General features: G+C 44.5%; 1 protein-coding gene across 1 annotated transcript in view; it reads right to left on the reverse strand.

Moving 5' to 3' along the window:
- The window catches only part of TMEM178B (transmembrane protein 178B), a 325,002-nt gene extending 305,796 nt beyond the window's left edge, over positions 1–19,206 (reverse strand). Inside the window, exons 1-2 of the mRNA XM_074940013.1 lie at positions 18,995–19,206; positions 17,128–18,526 (exon numbers count right to left, since the gene is read on the reverse strand). Coding sequence (XP_074796114.1) covers positions 17,128–17,509 — 382 coding nt within the window. The 5' untranslated portion in view covers positions 17,510–18,526; positions 18,995–19,206. The remainder of the gene's footprint in view (positions 1–17,127; positions 18,527–18,994) is intronic.
- Positions 19,207–20,062: the final 856 nt, after the last annotated feature.

Below are 20,062 nucleotides of genomic sequence, written 5' to 3' on the forward strand. Positions count from 1 at the left end.
GATACCTTAACACAGCCTAAAACTCCAGACAACAAGCTGGATCCTTTTGGTATTTCAAAATGAAGAAGGTGAAGTAATTTTAATGGAGGAAAGATGTTTATAACAGATAAGTGATCAAACAGAGTAAGGGCCCAATCAGCTGGTGTAAATTGGCTCCACTGAAGTCAACAGAGCTATGCCAATTTGCACAGGCTGAAAATCTGGCCATTTCGACCTAATTTTGAAACATGGGCACTTAAAGTAAGGACCCAAATGCCATTTGGGAGCCTCAATATGTGTTTAGGCTGCAGATGCTGGATACAGATGCCCAAGTGGAACACGTGGTATATCAGCCCTGTGTTCCAGGTGCCAGACACAATGCAGCATCCCAACACAGCAGTAAAGCAACAGCATTTTATACACGTGACCTCAAAGTGCAGGTCCAAAATTCGGCCATGCAAGAATTCAAAGGGAGGAGGAAAAGTAAAGCAGTCCAAGTGATCCCAGTACCATCAGAGCCAAACACTGTCATCCAACTGAAGTACAGTAACACTGTCAAATACAGCACTGGAACAATCGTGGGAATGTCACAAACCCTTTGTTAGAAGCAAAGCTAAAGCAAATGAAACAGAGGTTGGGTCTGAAAACCTGACAATGCCTAGGACCTTTGGGAAACGTTCTGCTTAGAGAAATTCTCCATAGCTATCCTTTTTCCATGCCTCTCCTCCCTGTCTTTTTGTTGTTGTTGTTCAAAAATTATTATTCCTAGAGCTATTCATAAGGAAACAGGATCTTCTTTCTGAAGAGTTCATCTGCTCCTCCTGCTTTTTCTTCATTTGAAGTCATTGACAACACAATTAGTTGCTGTGTCCCAGGCAGCATTATAACCTTAAAGGGTGAACGAGATGCACATGAGGATGAGTGTTCCCCTTGACTCTGTTGTAGCACAAAATCTGTGCTACCAATCATGGCAGAGCCCAGGTTCCCATTCAGAGACAGGAAAACTGGAGGGAAGAAAGAATAAACTACTGGAAGCTACCCCCTGTATAGTAGTTCCCCCCCAGGGTGAAACCAGAACCCAAACTAAAATGTACCTCCCCTGCCATTTGGCACTGTCTGCCTATGAAGAGCATTTTATCCTCTCCCTCCCCCGATTTAAGACACGGAACTTGGTACCTTTAACTTCACAGGTCCAGCTCACTCTGTGACGGACTCCTTTACTGTAGGATGGAGCATCTCTGGCCTCACCAATCAGGTGGTTGGGCTTCTGAACTAAAATACACTTCTTAAGTTAAACATGTGTGGATAAGATTTTTGAGTGTTTCCCTGTCTGCAGTGCTGAGGACTTAAGGAAAGTATGAAAACTCCGTGGCTTGCATTTGTTTCATTTTATTGTAAATGAACTGCTCTCCATTAAAAAGGGAAAGACCGTTGTAACAGGGTGGTTTGCCTGTGGGCTGGAGAGCCTGGGGCTAAACCACCCCTGGTTGCAAGATGAGCCCCGCCTGAGAGGATTCCCATATAAAAGGCAGTAGGAAGCTGCAGGGAAGGGTGTGGCTGAGAGAGGAGCTGACACTGCCAGAGGCAGGAAGCCTGGCACTAAGCTGGAAAAGCTTAGGAAACTGCAGTTATTCCTGTAGGGAGCAGTGAGAAGACATCCGAGTTAGTATGGGGAAGGCACCAGCTGAGAAAACCTCTGGGGAAAAAAGACAAACTCCAGGCAGGAGCTACTGGAAAGCTGACAGACAGACTGACCCACCCTCAGGGAGAAGAGGCTGTGCCCAGATGAAACTGGGATGAAGACTGTGAAAGTTTGTTATTTTGGGCTAGTGGATGAGAGACCCTGAACTATGGGTTGGGCCTGAAGGGCCAATGTGTACCCAGAAGAATAAATAAATGGGATCTCGTGTGGGGACTATTTCAATTACCTTTGAATAATGAGTTCTTAAATGGGCTCTGTAAACTGAAGAGGAAATAGAGGCAGGATGGCCAAAGAGGCAATCCTAGCCACAAGGGGGCAATTGGGAAGCCGAAAGTGGCCATTGTGCTACAAGCACTGAGATAACAAGGAGTGACTAGTCACTCCCACAGCGTATATGTACCCGTGGCTGAGAATTTGACAGCTGTTTGCTTTTGCAGAACAGAGGCAATAAGAAACAAAAACAGATTAGCTGACATGAAACAAAGTTCTTCTTACCTAAAAGAGGGAAGGAGAGAGACAGAAAATACATTCCTGGTCCTAATCCTAAATCCCACATGAATGTGCAGGGGCATAACACAAAGGAAATACTGCATGCGTTGGATCCATGTAATCTAATCCCTGGAGTGGAGCGGAGCAGCTAGCTTTGTCTGAAATTCCTTCCCACACACCATGCAACAGTAGTTAGCATCAGGTTCTACATGTATACCAGGGCTCTGCAAGACAGATTGGGCTGAGGGTTCCTCCCATCGGGTCCAGCCTGCTACAGAGCATTTTCAAGTCAGCAAGGCCCTTATAATTCAATTCAGGCTTTGCTCGCTTTTTCAGGAAGATAACTCCTTGCAGTGTTATAACACTTTTCATCAAAGGATGCTCCAGGTTAATATTTTCAAAAGTGCCCCAGTGACTTAGGACTTGACATCCCATTTTTAAAAGTGACATCGGTACTTGGGGCAAGATTTTCAAAGGTGATGGGATTTTAGTGCACCCAATTTGATAAACAGGCCTGATTTTCAGAAGGTGCTGAGAAACCTCCTGAGAATCAGGTCCATTTATGGTGTCTGAAGTTGGCCACTCAGAAACTGAGGCACCTATAATTAATAGTCACTTTTGAAAACCATGATATTAGGATCCTAAATCCCACTGATTTAGGAGTTTTTAGGCTCCTAAGTGCTTAAATCAGTTTTGAAAATGGGTTTTAGTTCCTAAGTCACTTCTGTATTTTTGAAAACATTACCGCAAGCGTTTAATTAAGTCACATGATGCCCCATGAAGTCATAGGTAGGGATCTCTATACTCAATACTGAAATACAGCCACCTCTGGGGTTGTCAAGTTTCCTTCCCCACTCTGAACTCTAGGGTACAGATGTGGGGACATGCATGAAAGACCCCCTAAGCTTATTCTTATCAGCTTAGGTTAAAAACTTCCTCAGGGTACAAACTTTGCCTTGTCCTTGAACCCTATGCTGCCACCACCAAGCATGTTAAACAAAGAACAGGGAAAGAGCCCACTTGGAGACATCTTCCCCCCAAAATATCCCCCCAAGCCCTACACCCCCTTTCCTGGGGAAGGCTTGATAAAAATCCTCACCAATTTGCATATGTGAACACAGACCCAAACCCTTGGATCTTAAGAACAATGAAAAAGCATTCAGATTCTTAAAAGAAGAATTTTAATTAAAGAAAAAGTAAAAGAATCACCTCTGTAAAATCAGGATGGTAAATACCTTACAGGGTAATCAGATTCAAAACATAGAGATTCCCTCTAGGCAAAACCTTAAGTTACAAAAAGACACAAAAACAGGAATATACATTCCATTCAGCACAGCTTATTTACCAGCCATTTAAACAAAAGAAAATCTAACGCATTTCTAGCTAGATTGCTTACTAACTTTTTACAGGAGTTCTGAAGAGCATTCCTGATCTGTTCCCAGCAAAAGCATCACACAGACAGCCAGACCCTTTGTCCCCCCCTCCAGCTTTGAAAGTATCTTGTCTCCTCATTGGTCATTTTGGTCAGGTGCCAGCAAGGTTATCTTAGCTTCTTATCCCTTTACAGGTGAGAGGGTTTTTCCTCTGGCCAGGAGGGATTTTATAGTTCTGTATACAGAAAGGTGGTTACCCTTCCCTTTATATTTATGACAGGGGTGAAATGGGATAGCTATTTAACAATCTAATGCAACATTGCATGAGTTGATTAGAAGTGAAGAATTCCATTGTATCTCATTGAAACGGCAGGGCAAATGTCTTAGGGGATTATAATTAGTTGAGTAGGAATTTGTACACAGGGCTTATATCCCTTCTCTTATAAAAGTGCCATCAGATGCTGCATGACCACAGGTTGCCAGATATTTAGACTTACATTTCATACGCTGGATGGCACTTTCAATAGCACAGTGCCTCTGACCCTATGCAGGGGCAGTGGTTCAGTGCTGCCTCAGGGGAAAAGTGAATCACCTCCACACCTTGCCAAGCACACTGAATGGTGCTCCGTGGAGGTCACCTACATATAAAACTATCCCTTGATAGATTTGTATTTCAGAGTTTGCCCTGAGTTGCCTCCTTAAGGCCTAACCACCTTGAGAACCCTTTTAAACAAATGAGTCTTTCTAATCGGATTAAAATGTCAGATGCACAGAGTGAGACTCACTAAAGTTGTGCATTCTTCGCTGTCTCATTACAAGCAAGGAGCATTATTAAATATAACCTACCTCCACTACTGTTCCTTTAACCAACATTACATTTTGGATGCAAAGCCAATGAAGTCAGCTCTTAAGCTGCTTCCTGAGTTTGCGTCATTGCAAAAAAAAAAAAAAAAAGGCATCACAGGTGTGCATGAATTCTCAAATTTTAAAATAGAGAGGAATGCCAGTCCAGTGATTAGGGCTAATGTAGGATTTGGGAGATGTAGATTCAAGTCCCTGCTCTGCTACAACCATCCCACACCTGCAACTTAGCTGAATCATGCAGACTTAGGGCTTGTCTACACTTAAAATGCTACAGCGGCACATCTGTGCCACTGCAGCGCTTCAGTGTAGACACTTCCTATGCCGATGGGAGGGGTTCTCCCATTGGCACAGTTAATCCACCTCCCCACGAGGTGGTAACTAGGTCGACAGAAGAATTCTTCCATTGACCTAACGCTGTCTACACTGGGGGTGGGTCAGTATAGCTACATCTCTACATTTCACACCCTTGAGAGATGTAGTTATACCAATATAAAATGCTAACGTAGACCAGGCCTTAGTTTCTCTGGGCTTAGGTTCCCAAACTATAAAATGGGGTAATCCTTACCTCTGCAGGGCGTTGTGAGGATAAATACATTAAAGATTGCACAGTGTTCAGATTATGGTAATGAGAGCTATATAAGTACCTAAAATAGATCATTTGGGCTGGATCACCAGCTACCGTGGATCAGTGCGCTCCACTGAAATCAGTGCAGCAACCCTAATTTGCACCAGATGAGAATATGGCCTTTAACTTCTAATTTTCTTTTCTTTTTTTTTTGTCAGTTTCTGTTACAACCTTTACGTTATTAAACTGCCCCAAGGCAGAAAGGGGTGGCATCTCAGATGGGTTTTTATGGAATTTCTTTATTTAAAAAGAAGCCTTCATACATTCAAAAGCATGTATTCATTATTGAAGCAATTGGATCAACACCATTTATATTTAGGCCGAAGGATTTTGTTCAAATATCTCTGTTTGCATGATAGAACTAGAAGGAGCCATTCTGCTCCATCAGATACTGTCAAACTGTGTTAAGGTGTTTTTTTTTAAAGATGTTTAATTAAAGATCCAATAAACTGCAGATCCTCTCGCCGTTAAATATGGCCGGCTTGCATTTTCACAATGAATAACGATTTTGGGTGCACTGATTTTTGGGTGGTAATTTGAGGCACCTTAAAAGGACCTGATTTCCAGAAGGTTCTCAGGACTTTCTGAAAACCAGGCCCCTTTAAAGCATCTCATGTTGGGCACCCAAAAATTGAAACACCCCAAATCACTAGTCACTTTTGAAAATGTAGGCTGGATTTGTATTTATCTTTAATGTTGTTTGCACAATAGACTTTAGTAATCAATTGGCTGACGGGTCCTAACTTGACACCAGCTACTGTTATCAGATCTGGGAAATCCTCCAGATGCTAATAACTCTGCTCTCTTTATTTTGTCCAACCCAATGGATGTGGCTGAGTTTCCTTCTCAGTGAATGGTAGTGCGGACACAGAGGTAAAGGAGCTAGCTAAGACCCAGTCTAGGGAAGACTCAGGTGATGTTGTTGGGAGAAGCAACTGGAGGAGATTGTAAAGATTCTGACCGAAGGTGGGTGGCTGCCAGTTTTCAGTCATGTTAAATTCTCAGCGCCCTTTCTCCCTGATGTGAACCTTGCTATAAGCACCCAGGCCTTTGTAACTTGAAGGCATTACCGCAATGCGCTCTACACGGGGGTACACCTTAAATCAATTCAGAGACTGAAGTGGGTACAGAAGACAACATGTAAGGATCTGTGAGTGAGGGCCCCCAGTTTCGGCTGTGGGGCCCTGGGTCTCTGACACACTGTTGTCGCCAGCAGGGGAGACAGACAAAGCAGCACCTCATGAATCCTGGAAGGTCAGGCTGCTCAGGAAGTCCTATTAGGGCTCCCAAGGCTGGGGGTCACCTGATTGGCTTGCACCTACTACTTACACCAGGAAGTGACCCAGGTGGGATGTCCAAGCAACTGTGCAGACTCCTTGTTGCTGCCACATTGACCCTGCTCTTTGACTGACTCCTGCAATCTGCATCCAATTCTGTTCCTGGTTCCTGCCTTCCTCCTGCCCTCATTCCCAATTCCTTCCCTGCTCCGTTCCTGCCCCTTGCCTCGTCTCTGGTTTCTGCCCCTATGCCTCACTCCTGACTATTGGCTACCAATTCTGGCTTTGACCCTTGGCTTGACTCTTGACTGTGGCTCGGACTCCTGGTTCCTGATGCTGGCTCTTGCTTTTGGCGCTGTTCCTGGCCTCTGAGTGCCACTGCCATGACCACTGGGCATGACCGCCACTGCTCCAACCAGTAGATCAGACCCCTACAGCCTGTCTCCTAACACAGCAGCCCACTTGTTAAGCAATGAGTCTCATGAGCTCACAATGGCAGCATTCCAGAATCTGCTCTGGTTGGCTGGCAGTTTCTGGGTGGAGTTTAAGATGTTGGTTCTGGCCTATCAAGTCCTCAGTGGCTCAGAACCAGCCTACCTGAGACACTGTGATCAGCAGAGGTACCTGAGCTAGAGGAGCGTTGGTATATGAGAGAAGAAGTTGTTGGCCTGGCCTCTCAACCCCTTAGTCGAAAATAGCCTGAATTTGTTCATCTGTAAGACAAGCTGAAAAGCTCATTTATTATTATCATCATCTTTATTATTCTGATAGCACCTAAAGGCTCCAATTGAGGTCAAGGCCTGGTTGTGCTAGGCACTGTACAAACACATAGTGAGAGACGGTCCCTTACGAGCTAAAGGTGAAATTCTGACTGCATTAAAGTCAATGGCAAAACCCCTCTTGACTTCAGTGGGGGGTGCACAGATTTTCATTCCAAATAGACCAGACAGACAACTCCATGTTGATGATCCTTAGCTGCACATTTCCTCACCTTCACATGTTTTCGACCTGTAGCCCTGGTTCAACTCTCCCATTCACCAAAAGGGCCATACACTTGATTTGGTCTTCACCAAGCATTACTTTCATTATTTTTCTGGTCTCTCCATTTCTCTGTCTAATGATCACTTGGTTCTTCAGCATCACCCAGCAACCCCCACCCTCCTACCCCCCCCACACACCCGGTCCTTGGCCATTCCTTGACTTCTGGACCATCACTGCTGATGATATCTCAGCTGTTCTCAGCCTTCTCCTTCCTGCCCTCTCTTTCCTTTCTCCCATGGATATGGTCATTGAGTGTCTGTATGCTTCACTGTCCTCAACCCTTGACTTCTCCCCTCTCTCCTATCGCGAGGCCTGTCCTGCCATCCCCTAGCCCTAGATTACCCCCAGTATCCACTTCCTGTGCTCCTACATGTCCTTGGCAAAAATCCTGTGATGAGGATAATTTCTTCCATTACAAATTCATTCTCTTTTTTCAGTTCTGCCATCTTCCTAGCTAAAGTCTCCAACTTAATTGAAACCCACACCTGCAATCTTAGTGCCTTTTTGAGACCTTTGACTCTTTCTTCAAATCCTCCTCCCTTGCTGCCTTGACTTCTGTCTCCACACAAGATCCCATGAATTTCTTTCAAGAGAAAATGGACAAAATACAACGTAACCTTCCCCTCCCGTCTGTCGTAAGGTGAGGCCCTGAAACATAAACCTTTGGTATCAGAGGCCCGGTATGAGACCTAAGGCCTGAGCTAAAGTAACGGTCAAGACTTTGCTGACATAAAGCAAAGTTAAGCTGCAAGCCAGAGGCAGGCCCTGCTCACAGAAGCTGGCAAGGAAAGGGCTGATGTTGCATAAATATATGCTGTTGCACAAACATATCTAAAGTATATTGGGTACCAGAGCCATACACAAATGGTACAAGAACATTCTTATACCATCCACATAGATAACGAGGACAGGGGCAAAAGGCTAGTATGATGGATAGACTTGTTTTGTTCGAACCAACATGTACAAGGTGAGGTGCGTAGAAGGGTGGTGCATTGTTACGTAAAGGGATTGCACCTCAATATGTCAGGAGTGTTATATAACTTGTTTGTACCTGTATATAAGAATACATCCCTGGGGCGGTGTCTTTTGTCTGGCCTAGGGGGCAGTGGAAAGTCCCGCCACTGACTGAGCTGAGTCCATTGTCAGGGAGCACATAGTTGACTAGCAACAAACCGTAGATATATAATCCGAGGAGCTAGAGATTGTGTTTCTCTTCGACAATAAGCCTGGCCGACATGCCTTCGTACCTTACTGGAGTCTGTGGTCATTGGGGGTTCTCTCGGGGTCTGCTGTGCCAGCAATCTGCAGAGCTGGGGCATCACACAGAGGGAACACACGCACGCATGCAGCCGCCTGATATCAACATCGAGCAAGAGCAGAGCACTACACCGGTAGCTACTGACAACACCGTCTACTCTCCTTTCTCCCCTCCCTCTAGAACTCTCTTCTCCTTCTCAGTCACAGATGCAGAAGTTTTTCATTTGCTGTCCTCTTCTCACCCCTCCATTTGCCTCTGTGACTCCATCCTATCTCCTGATCTCCCTTATGCCCACTTTCATTCCCCTACCTTATTCATCTCCTTAACCTCTCACACCCTGTATTCCCCCAATTTTTTTTTTAAAAAAAAGGTCCAAAAAAATGCCACCGTGGCTAAACAGAGTAAAAGAGGAGGTTACAGGCAAAAAAATCATCCTATAAAAATTTGAAGTCAGCTACTAATGAGGAAAATAGAAAGGAGCATAAACTCTAGCAAGTCAAGTATAACAGTATTATAATGCCGGCCAAGAAAGAATTCGAAGAGCAACTAACTAAAGACACAAAAACTAACAGCAAACATTTTTTAAGTACATCAGAAGCAGGAAGCCCACCAAACAGTCGGGGGGGCCACTGGGTGATCAAGGTGTTAAACAAGCACTCAAGGAACACAAAGCCATTGCAGAGAAGTTAAATGAATTCTTTGCATTGGTCTCCATTGCAGAGGATATGGGGGAGATCCCCATACCTGAGCCATTCTTTTTCGGTGACAGATCTAAGGAACTCTCCCAGATTGAGGTGTCAATACAGGAGGTTTTGGAACAAATTGATAAAATTAAATAGTAATAAGTCACCAGGACCAGATGGTATTCACCCAAGAGTTCTGAAGGAATTCCAATATGAAATTACAGAACTACTAATTATGGCATGTAACTTATTGCTTAAATCAACCTCTGTACCAGATGACTGGAGGACAGCTAACGTAACACTGACTTTTTAAAAAGGCTCCAGATGCTATACTGGCAATTACAAGCCAGTGAACCTAACTTCAGGCAAATTGGTTTTAACGATAGTCAAGAACACAATTTATCAGACACATAGATAAATATGATATGTTGGGAAAGAGTCAGCACAGCTTCTGTAAAGAGAAATCATGCCTAGCCATTCTATTAGAATTCTCTGCGGGTATCAACAAGCATGTGGACAAGGGTGATCCAGTTGATATACTGTACGTGGACTTTCACAAAAACTTTGACAAGGTCCCTCATCAAAACAGACAATGTCATAAAATACTGCATGCAGGTCCAGTTGCCCCATGTCAAAAAAGATATATTGGAATTGGAAAAGGTACAGAAAACGGCAACAAAAATGATGAGGGGTATGAAACAGCTTCCGTACGAGGAGAGATGAAAAAGACTGGGACTGTTCATCTTAGAAAAGAGATGACTGCGGGGGTGCGGGTATGATAGAAGTCTATAAAATCATGAGTTGTGTGGAGAAAGTGAATAGGGAACATATAACATGAGAACCAGAGGTCACTCAATGAAATAAAGGTTTAAAACTAATAAAAGGAAGTACTTCTTTCACATAACGCAGGGTCAATCTGTGGAACTCGTTGCCAGGGGATATTGTGAAGGCCAAAAGTATAACTGGGTTAGAAAAAGAATTAGATAAGTTCATGGAGGATAGGTCCATCAATGGCCATTAGTCAAGATGGTCAGGGACGCAACCCCAGGCTTCAGATGTCCCTAAACATCTGACTGCCAGAAGCTAGGATTGGACAACACTTGAAATTTCCCTGATCTATTCATTCCCTCTGAAGCACTTGGCACTGGTCAGTGTCAGAAGACAGGACACTGGATTAAATGGACCATTGGTCTGACCCAGTATAGCTGTTCTTATGATGTTATATTCTGGTTCTTTGCTCTTCATACAAGCATGCTTTTGTCTTTCCTATCTAAAAAAATCCACCCCTTGACCCCACCTGCCTCTCTAACTAATACTGACCCATTTCCCTTCTCCCTTCTGTCTCTAAACTCATTGAACACACTGTTTACAATTGCTGTCTGGAGTTCCTCGCCTCCAATTCCTCCTAGACTCTCCTTATTTTGGCTTCTGCCCTTTGCACTCCACTGAACCCACTCTCACCAAAGTCTCTGATGACTTCTTCCAAGTCAAAGCCAGATCCACTACTCCATCCTCATCCTCCTTGACCTGATAACCCACCTTTGAACACCATCAACAGTGCTCTTCTTTTTGAAATCTTATCTTCCCTTGGCTTCTGTCTTATCTTCCATGTCCTCTCCTGGTTCTCCTCCTACCTCTGTAATCATTCCTTCAGCCTGTCCTTCGGAAGATCCTCCTCTTCCTCCTTCCCCTCCAACTTTCTATGGAAGTTCCACAGGACGGTCCTTTGTCCTTTTTTTTTCTCCCTCTACACCTTATCTATGGGCAATCTCACCTGCAAACACAAATTCAGCTACTATCTCTATGCTGATGACTGCAATGGGAATTGTGGTGCTCTAGGGTGAAATTCACTCACCTGCAGAGACCCAGCACAAGGCCTGGGCATTACTTATGGTGAGGCATTGCTTTGAGTAAAGTTACAGCTGAACGCTGTGGGTATGTACCCTACACGGCTCTCTACATGCCCAAGCAATGCCACCCGTCTACACTGCTGTTTTTATCACTATAGTGTCCCGCTGTCTCCCCACTGCCAGAGCCTTTCCCCGCAATAGGAAAAGGCTCCAGCAGCAGGGAAAAGGTCCAGCAGCTCCCTGCTGCTGGAGACTTTCCCCACCACAGGGAAAGACCCCAGCAATGGAAAAAGGCTTTGGCAGAGGAAAGGAGTTGGGAAAGGCTCCAGCAGCTCTCCACTGCTGGAGCCTTTCCCCACTGCCTCACCCTGCCAGAGCCTATCACTGCTGTGTGTAAGCTACAGACCGCAGCATGGACCCAGCCTGCCTTTCACCACAGTGTGTAGCTACACGTACACTGTATGCCTCCGCCAGTGCTGTGCAGTGTAGACATAGCCTTAAGTAGTACTTAAGCAGTGCATGGGCCTTGTACTGGACATGTGCACAAGGGCAACTTTAACCTTGGAGGAGACTTGAAGGTGATTTCAGTCCTGAAGTCAATGGAACTTTTGCCACTGACTTCAACAGGAGCAGGATCAAGCCCTCAGTGAGGCCGCTTCATAAAGATGGAGTAATAGGAAAAGTGTTTTGGTTGTTTTTAAATAAAATATCATTAGATTGCTTTAAATTTATGAAGAATCCATGAAAAACGAATGTCCTTATTCACCTGGCAAAACACTGATTTAAAAAAAAAATAGTCAATTTCAAATAACTGCAGGATACTGCAATTTTTTTAACGGACATAAATCTTTCTACTCCTATACATACCTGCAGTAGCTGCTCGTCAGACTTTTCCAACTGCCTATAAATAATCCCTAGTGACCGCTGGAATGGTCTTGTTATGCTTTTGTCATTCAGTTGTGCCATGCATCTGACAAATTGAAACACAGAGTACTTTCATCCCAGAATCCTTGCACATTATTTGCTGTGGAGTTAGCCTGCATGGGAATTAGATTTTCTTTTTGTTTTTATGTTGACATGGGATAAAAATACTCACAATAAAGTGTTTAAAAAATAGGACTTAATATGACTGCTGTGCATCTTTGGGGGCAAAAAAATTTAGGTTATTGCCATATTTTTCTATAACTGGATTCCAGTGGCAGCAAGCGGAGACCAAACCAGACAGTTTTAATTGGCAGTCTTCCAAACACATGATGAAAGGTCCTCTGAATAGTAATTGTCTAAGTGGAATGGTCTCAGGTTATTGTGTAACTTCTTCATATGTGGTATTGTAGCTTTATTATGAAATGATTTAATCTTTTTCCCCCCGTTCTTGTTTCCCTTACTGCTCAATACAGAGGGAGCTTCCAAAGTTGCCATCTGATACAGACTCAAGAGGCTCTGTTTTCCTTTTGGGTTATTATGAGTCAAACACAATAGGATGTAATCTGATCACTGCAAAGGCAGGAAATAAACTCCTCCCTCTCCCAACCATGTACCACACTGAACTGACAGTTCTGTGCATTAAGGACAACTTGCTAGCTTGTTTTTTGCTTTCCACTAGAGAATCATTACTGAAGGATGGACCACTGGTCCAAGATGGTATAGTCACTCCTAAATCTAAAGTGAGTGCAGCAACAGCGCTGTAAAATTCATTCTTCCTGGAAGAAACCTAGATTGTTCAGCTGAATTAAAATGAAGTTAATTTCCTGCTACTTAGACACTGAAAAGGCTTTAAAGATCAATGGTAAAATCCTGGCCTCACTAAAGTCAATGAGAAAGATTACACCCCAAGACAGAACAGAATCGGAGGCCCGAAGGCTTACTCCCATAAATGGGCCTTACTCCCAGGAGTGGTCCTATTTAATCCAATGGGACTATTCATGTGAATAAAGGTGACTCATGTGAGTAAAAGTTAGCAAATTGGGTCCCAGGTTTGTATGCTTGAATGCAATACTCTTTTTATTGGCTATATTTTCTGTTGTCTTCATTATTCTTTTTATTTATATAAATAAAGAGTATAAATTAATTGCCCCATTTTGTAGCAGTCGTAAAATGTTCTTATTCCTTTGATCTGCCACATTTGTCAGCTCCTTTGTGTGTGGGCTTAATTGTGGAAATATGTTTTAATTGATTGCGTGCTAATCCAATTGTTTTGTTTAGAAATCTTCCAGCTGGATTCTATGGGAAGATATAAAAATAAATGGGAAAAATATAAATATGAGGAGCTGTTTATGTGCATTATTACTTACTACTATGTACTAAAAGAAATCTCAAGTAGCACATTTTCAGTTGCACCAAAGCCACACATAAGATTTTGATATATTTCAAAAAATGAAAAATAATAAAGAAAGAAAAGAATTAGGGAATTGATCTAGAATTCCAGAAATAGGATTGTTTTTAAAGGCACTGATGTCTGAATATTCCAAAGTCTTTCATGGGGCCCAGTCATGCATCTGATCTGCACTTACAACTCTCATCAACATCAATGGTAATTCCACAGCTGGAACACTTGCAGGATATTTGCAAAGATAGTGAGCAGACCATTAATATGGCCCATATCCAGAAGTCCTTTCTTAGGCAACACTACCATTGACAGTAGTGGAAGTTTTGCCTGGGGAAAGATGCAGGACTTGGCCCAAGCTAAGTAGATTATTAAGATCCTATCCACCTTTGAAAAGAACTTTTAACAGCATTTATATTTGGCTATGTACAGTACTAGATGCAATATTCAGAGCCGGAACCTGCATTGGTTTATACAATTCATAAACAGGCACCCTGGCTGAAAATGACATTTGTGCAGAGGAGCAGCACAAGGTTGGTGCACCACTTAAATGCTCCAAATGGTTTTACGTGGTGCTGGCCCTCTGCCCAAGGGGGAATTTCACCAGTAGCGCATATGCAGCCCACTTGTGGTATTTGACTACTGCAGGCATGGTACGGTCATTCAGAATCCTTCATGTTCGCACATGGCATGCTGAACCCAGCTCCTACACACTCAGTTTCTACTACAGGAGGCGCCTCTGTGCTGGGAGCTTAATCATCCAAGGATCATGAATATGTCAGAGTGCCTCATTTTGGACCCAACACTGTTCTCTACACCTGACAGCAGTGGAAAATATGCTTACACCACATTCACAATATTACTATAAAACCTAGAGAAATGCAGAAATATCTGCCCTCAGGACATGGAACTGGGACGCTATTTGGTTGCCCATATAAGGGTGGCCTATACACATATATACTGAATACCTTTTGCAGTGATAGCTGGATGCAAAGATTCTAATGGATTTTTTAAAAATTACTTTATGGTAATGAGTAAAATCCTTTAGTTCTTTGATATTTTTGTATCATATATAGATATCAAATAAAGATAGCTATACTGTAGTACGATGGTTGAGAATTTATTTTTGAGAAAGGTAAAGCTTCACATTGCTAACTTATTGTAAACTTTACTTTTCTGTGTTTTAATTCTAAAAGTTGTAAGGCAATGCAATCCCTATTTTTAAAGATAATGAGCAAGTATTAGGCCGCATAATGACTCAGAGTTGTTATATAGATGTAGCCTCAATCAAAATAATCCCCTATTTCACTGTAATATTGACACTTGCCGTAAAAGAACCTCCCTCCTTTTACCTCTCCCTCTTCACCCCCACAGAAAAAGCTGAAGGTGTACTGCAAAGCTTTAAAAGATAAAGACAAAATATTGTTTAAGCTCACAAATCGTGCAACAATATGCACCGGATTTTCAAACCAAATAGCAACCAATTGCATGCATATAATTGTGCAACCTACCCAAAATGCAAACACAAACCTGACATTTGTGCACAAACCACTGGCCTGACTGGCTCTGGCATAATCATATATCCAATCTGCAGGCATGCATTGGGTACCTGAGTCCATAAATTAGGCACCTGCCTCTGTTTGACTATCTGCCTCAATATGTTTAGGCTAAACTGACAACACACGAAAAATTAAAACTAGATCTTCCAAAAATCAACTCTTTCTGCAAATATTTATCTGCCTGAGTGTATGGTTGTGTGTTCTGCCATCACTAACACCTAAAACAGTGGTCCTTACACTGGTTCAGATGTTAAGTGATTTCAACAGCTCTATTAGGGGAAACACAGGTTCCTGAACTCAGGACATAGCAGGCAGGTGAAAGAAGGACTGAGTTTCATATATTTTGTTTTAAAATGAAATGCATTTATAATCTTTTAAACTACATTTTCAATAGACTTAGTATTTGTGAAATTTGCTGGAGCATCAGCCCTGCAGACTGAAATTCACTATTTATCCTTATGCCAGGCAGAGCACACACTGTAGTGCAAGCAACCCCTGCACTGCCACACCATTATGTCTCAATCCTGACCTAGAGGGATTAAAGGAATCCTTGGCTTCGCAGCTGTGCTTGCCAATCAGGGTGCCAAACGTGATGACAGGTTTTGGATGTGGTCATTTGTCCATTACAAAATGGACTGAAGCCTCCAATCTATTTCACATTAACGACTGAACAGCCACCACATAGTAATGACTTGCTCACTAACAGCCTGGGCTAGATTTGAACTAGCAATCTAGAGGGGAAAGGCTCCACATTTCATTACGCATTTGTACTTTGTGTGCCTATGTGGTGTTATTAACCTTTTGCGGTTCACTTTTAAAATAAACAGAACTAAACTCTATATTCATAAATGTGATTAGCTCCTTTGATATTTCTGCATGTAGTATTTGTAAAGGGGAGTAGGACAGGCAAAGAGAATCACGAGCATTCTGGATAGCTAATATATTTAAAACACAAGTGTTTTTAAAGATTATATAGTATAAGAAGCAATCAATTCATTTTGGGGAAAATATACTGATAGGTAATCCTCTGAATTCAGCATAAGGACTATGGAGAGAAAGGATGTTTTTTTGTGGGGAATAGCATGATGGGGGCAGCAAGGATGCTGTAACCCTCAACTGGAACCCTAATCATCTTGCAAAAACATCCATCTTTTTTGAAGGAATGTTTAACTTAGTTGGTGTTTGTACACAGCTGTTTGTGCTGCGCTCTGTATCAAAGAACCGTTCAAGGCAAATTGACCATCATCCTCACCCATTCCTCAGGAAAAATAAAACAAGAACAGCACAGCGATGCTATTAGCAAACATCTGTGTCTCCTTCTTGGGAGAAAACTATTCCTCTTCAGACCCTTCTTGATGCATCAGTTTTTGGCACATTGAACATATTCCAAAATCGGGGTTGGAATAAAGCAGCAAGCAGGCTGTATTCTCTCTCTTGCCCTCTGGCATTTCCCTTTGTTTATTCCCCTTTTCAATGTTAGAGGAAGCCTGTGTGTTTAAGGCAAATTGTGTAATTGGGAGCTGATGTTGGAATTTGATGTGGCAATCAGGAATAGCGAAATACACACATGTAGAGCCTCGGGTAACAAAACAAACAAACAAACTGGGCTGGGCCAGCAGGGCCACATGAAGACTTTTCTAATCTGCGAATTAGTAATATTGTTTACTTGTCCAGGCAGGTGCTCAGAGGGCAGCCTTATGAAAACCTTAGACAGACAGACAGATTACCCTCCCTGCAAATATGTCATCGTGCCATTCTAGACTCCCTCCCCTTCAAGTCTCAGTAACGGAGAACTGGGCACCTTGTACCAAACGGTTAAGGAATGGTTTGTGAGATTACACTCCTCAGAACCTCAAAGTCCAGAACCCCCATTGCAAGGAGGAGTACATGGCTGGGAATGTTCGCTCCCCTATGTTAGATAGTGGGGCGCTGCCAGCATAGGTGCTGGAACTAGGGGGGCTGCCGCACCCACTGGCTTGAAGTGGTTTCCATTATACACCTGGTTTACAGTTTGGTTCAATGGCTCTGGGCACCCCCTGGAAACAAACTATTCCAGCTGCCCCCGCCCAGCTCAGCTCGTTCATTTTGCAAAGCGGCCCCTTACCTTTGGCGATCAGCTCCTCCAGCTCTTGGTCGAAGCCCAGTCGGTGGCATTTCCTCCAGAGCCCCATGTTGGTGGAGTTGTACTGTCTGTTGCACTCATCGGCGGCGCTCATAGCAAAGAGCTGCCTCCTGTTCCTTGCCAAGAGGAGTTTCCCTTCCCATCGGTCCAACCTAGATCTGCTGGCCCGCAGAGGCAGGTTGTTGTTGGAGTTGTAAATGAAGCCGGGGTCGTTTCTCCTGGTGGTGAAGCTTTTGCACCTCTCTCTGTGCTTCCTGGCGTCCGTTTCATACCAGTGGTCGGAGCAGATCGCCACAGCCAGCATGCCCAGGGCACACAAAGCTAGAGAGAGGCCAGCATAGAGCAGTAACCTTCCCGCAGCCATGCCTCAGCTTCACAGCAACACCATGGACATCTTCACAACAGGCAAAGCCCTTCCACGCGAGACCCAGCGGAAACCTCCAGGAGCAGCCGCTGGGAGTCCCTTGACAGCGCGTCTGCCTTCAATGTCAACAACTCGGGCGGGTTCCCATCCAAGCCGCTGGAGCCTGGAAAAGCTCTGCGAAGTTCTGGCCGGCCCTGCAGGCAACCCTGGCCGCTCACCCGCTTCTCTTATGGCCCCCCTCTTCCAGCGCAGAGCATGCCAAGTGCAGACCCGGCGAGGAAATCTGAGCCTCCCACCTAAAAACAGAAGAGTGCCTGTACAGAGGTGTGTGCCCCCCGCGGTCTGTGGTCAGGGCAAGGACTCTTCCCTTGCAGTGTCCTGCTCTAGCCGTAAGATCAGTCCACCAAGCTCCTTCGCTCTGGCCAGCTGACGAAGACAGAAGGGGCCCTTTAATAGCAGCGTGTGACCTGCAACATCCCAAGAGCACAGGGCAGAAGAGAAAAGTTCTACGGCTGGAAATCTTCGGATGTTAAGCAGCAGCCACAGCTATCCTGGTTGCAAGAATCAATGACTTGGCTTTTCTTTGTCAGTAGCCCGACAAGCGCATCAGCTGGTTGGCTGGATGGTTAGGGTCGGGAAGGGGGGGTGGAGAAGAAATGTGTTGTTTTAATTTCAATCCCTAGTCGGGGAAGGGGGGGGGATCCCTCCACTCCTAATTAGCGATCCACGCTCGCAGGCGTCTTTCCATTAGCAGACTCCATGGAGGTGTGCAGCCAGGGACATCTTTGTTTCAAAACCACCTCCGCCTCTGTCCCAGCCTCGCCATTCACTAGGTTTGTTTTGTTGTCGGTGGTGCTGTCATCAAGGCAACGTAATGGATCAGTTTCTTCCCTTGGCTGGCTGAAGCTGGAGAGCAGCGACTCACCCACCGCACCGGGCTTCTGCTCGCTCATCTACAGTAGCGCACCCGCCCCGCCGGTGCCCGGGGCTCAGCGTGAGGCGGCTGGAGGGTGGGGGCTGGAAGAGGATGCAGGATTCAGCACCATGGACCGTGCCAGCTTCCTTCAGGCAGCCATGAAACCAGTCCTAGACCCCCAGCCTTTTCCCGCCCGCGTTCCCCTCCTGTTGTTGCAAAGCGCCCTTTTCCACCGGGGCTTCAATTCGCTGGGCAAGGTTTTCCTAATACACAGGCACGTTCCCCATCTGCAAAATGCAGGCAGGCAGGCAGGGCTACGGCTGATTAAAAGGATGGTAGGGGAAAAACAACCAACCTAAGGGGGTGGGAAGGAAAACAGCCTCTAACAGTTGTCAACAGCTTTCGATCTGCACCATTTCTCTGACATATGGCCTGATCTCCACACAGGAGCCAAGATCTCTAGCTCAGCAGCTTCATGCGATTCCTATCCCCAGCACCAGCAGTTAGATATTCAGACATTTTTTTTCCTTAAAATTCCATTCCCTTCTTTTCTAACGGGAGTAACTCACCCATCTCGCCGAGATCGGGAGCAACAGAAGGCGAGCTGGAGTCCGCGAGCTTTAGAAATCTCATTTCACCGTTTTCAACCCAAATAAGAGCGAATCCAATCTTCTGTACACCTGGGAATCATTCCTTGTTCAAACACTGAGCCCTGCAGCCTTGGCTAAAGCCTACAGACAGAGAATACAGAGCACTGAGCCAAAAGCCAGTGATGTCACCCATGCAACGTGAGACTCATTTCTTATTTCTCTAGCCTCCTTAAAGATAAACTGCACCACTTCATAGAGAGGAAACACCGAAGTCTTGCTCTGTTACGGAGGGGGGGGGGGAGGTAAAACCTGGATCTACCTGTACCCTGCCGGAGCCTGCTGATTTTTAACCACAAGCCCTCAAATGGTGCCACCAAAATACACAAGTGTAGCCCTTTCTTACTGAACCAACAAAATCAACCCCCCGAACATATCCCATGGCATGAGCTCACCAAAAATCCGGATCCAACATCTGGATTCTACTGGCTCCAGACAAATTTTGGCCCCAGTCCCAGTTATAATGTTGAAATGGAATATAAGTACAGTGGTTCCTACTACATCAAAAAATTCTGGACCCTGGCACATCCTGGAGCAAGCACACTGCAAAATCCCAAACCTGACACATGGATCCAGGGGCATTGGAACAATTTGTATAGTGGGGATGCTGAGAGCCATTGAACCAAACTGTAAATCCTCTATATACTGGAAACCACTTTAAATCAGGGGGTGCAGTAGCACCCCTAGGTCTAGCACCTATGCATGGATCCATCCAATTTTATGCCCCCCAACAGAAAACAAGTACAGGCACACCTGCCTCAAAAAACCCAGACCATGATGCACCCCAGAGCAGAAATATTGCAAAATCCTGGATCCAGATGGATCCTTGCAATTTTTGGCTCCAATACCCAAATTGTACAATCAAAAGAGACAGAACCTGCAGCCTTTCCCACTTTACAGGAATAATCGAGATTCTTCTGCATCATGGCCCCACCAGCACTGGAAAACATAGATCTGGCACCTGGATCCTTCCAATTTTTAACAGCAACC

Source organism: Natator depressus, chromosome 1 (assembly GCF_965152275.1).
Source record: "Natator depressus isolate rNatDep1 chromosome 1, rNatDep2.hap1, whole genome shotgun sequence".
NCBI lineage: Eukaryota > Metazoa > Chordata > Testudines > Cheloniidae > Natator > Natator depressus.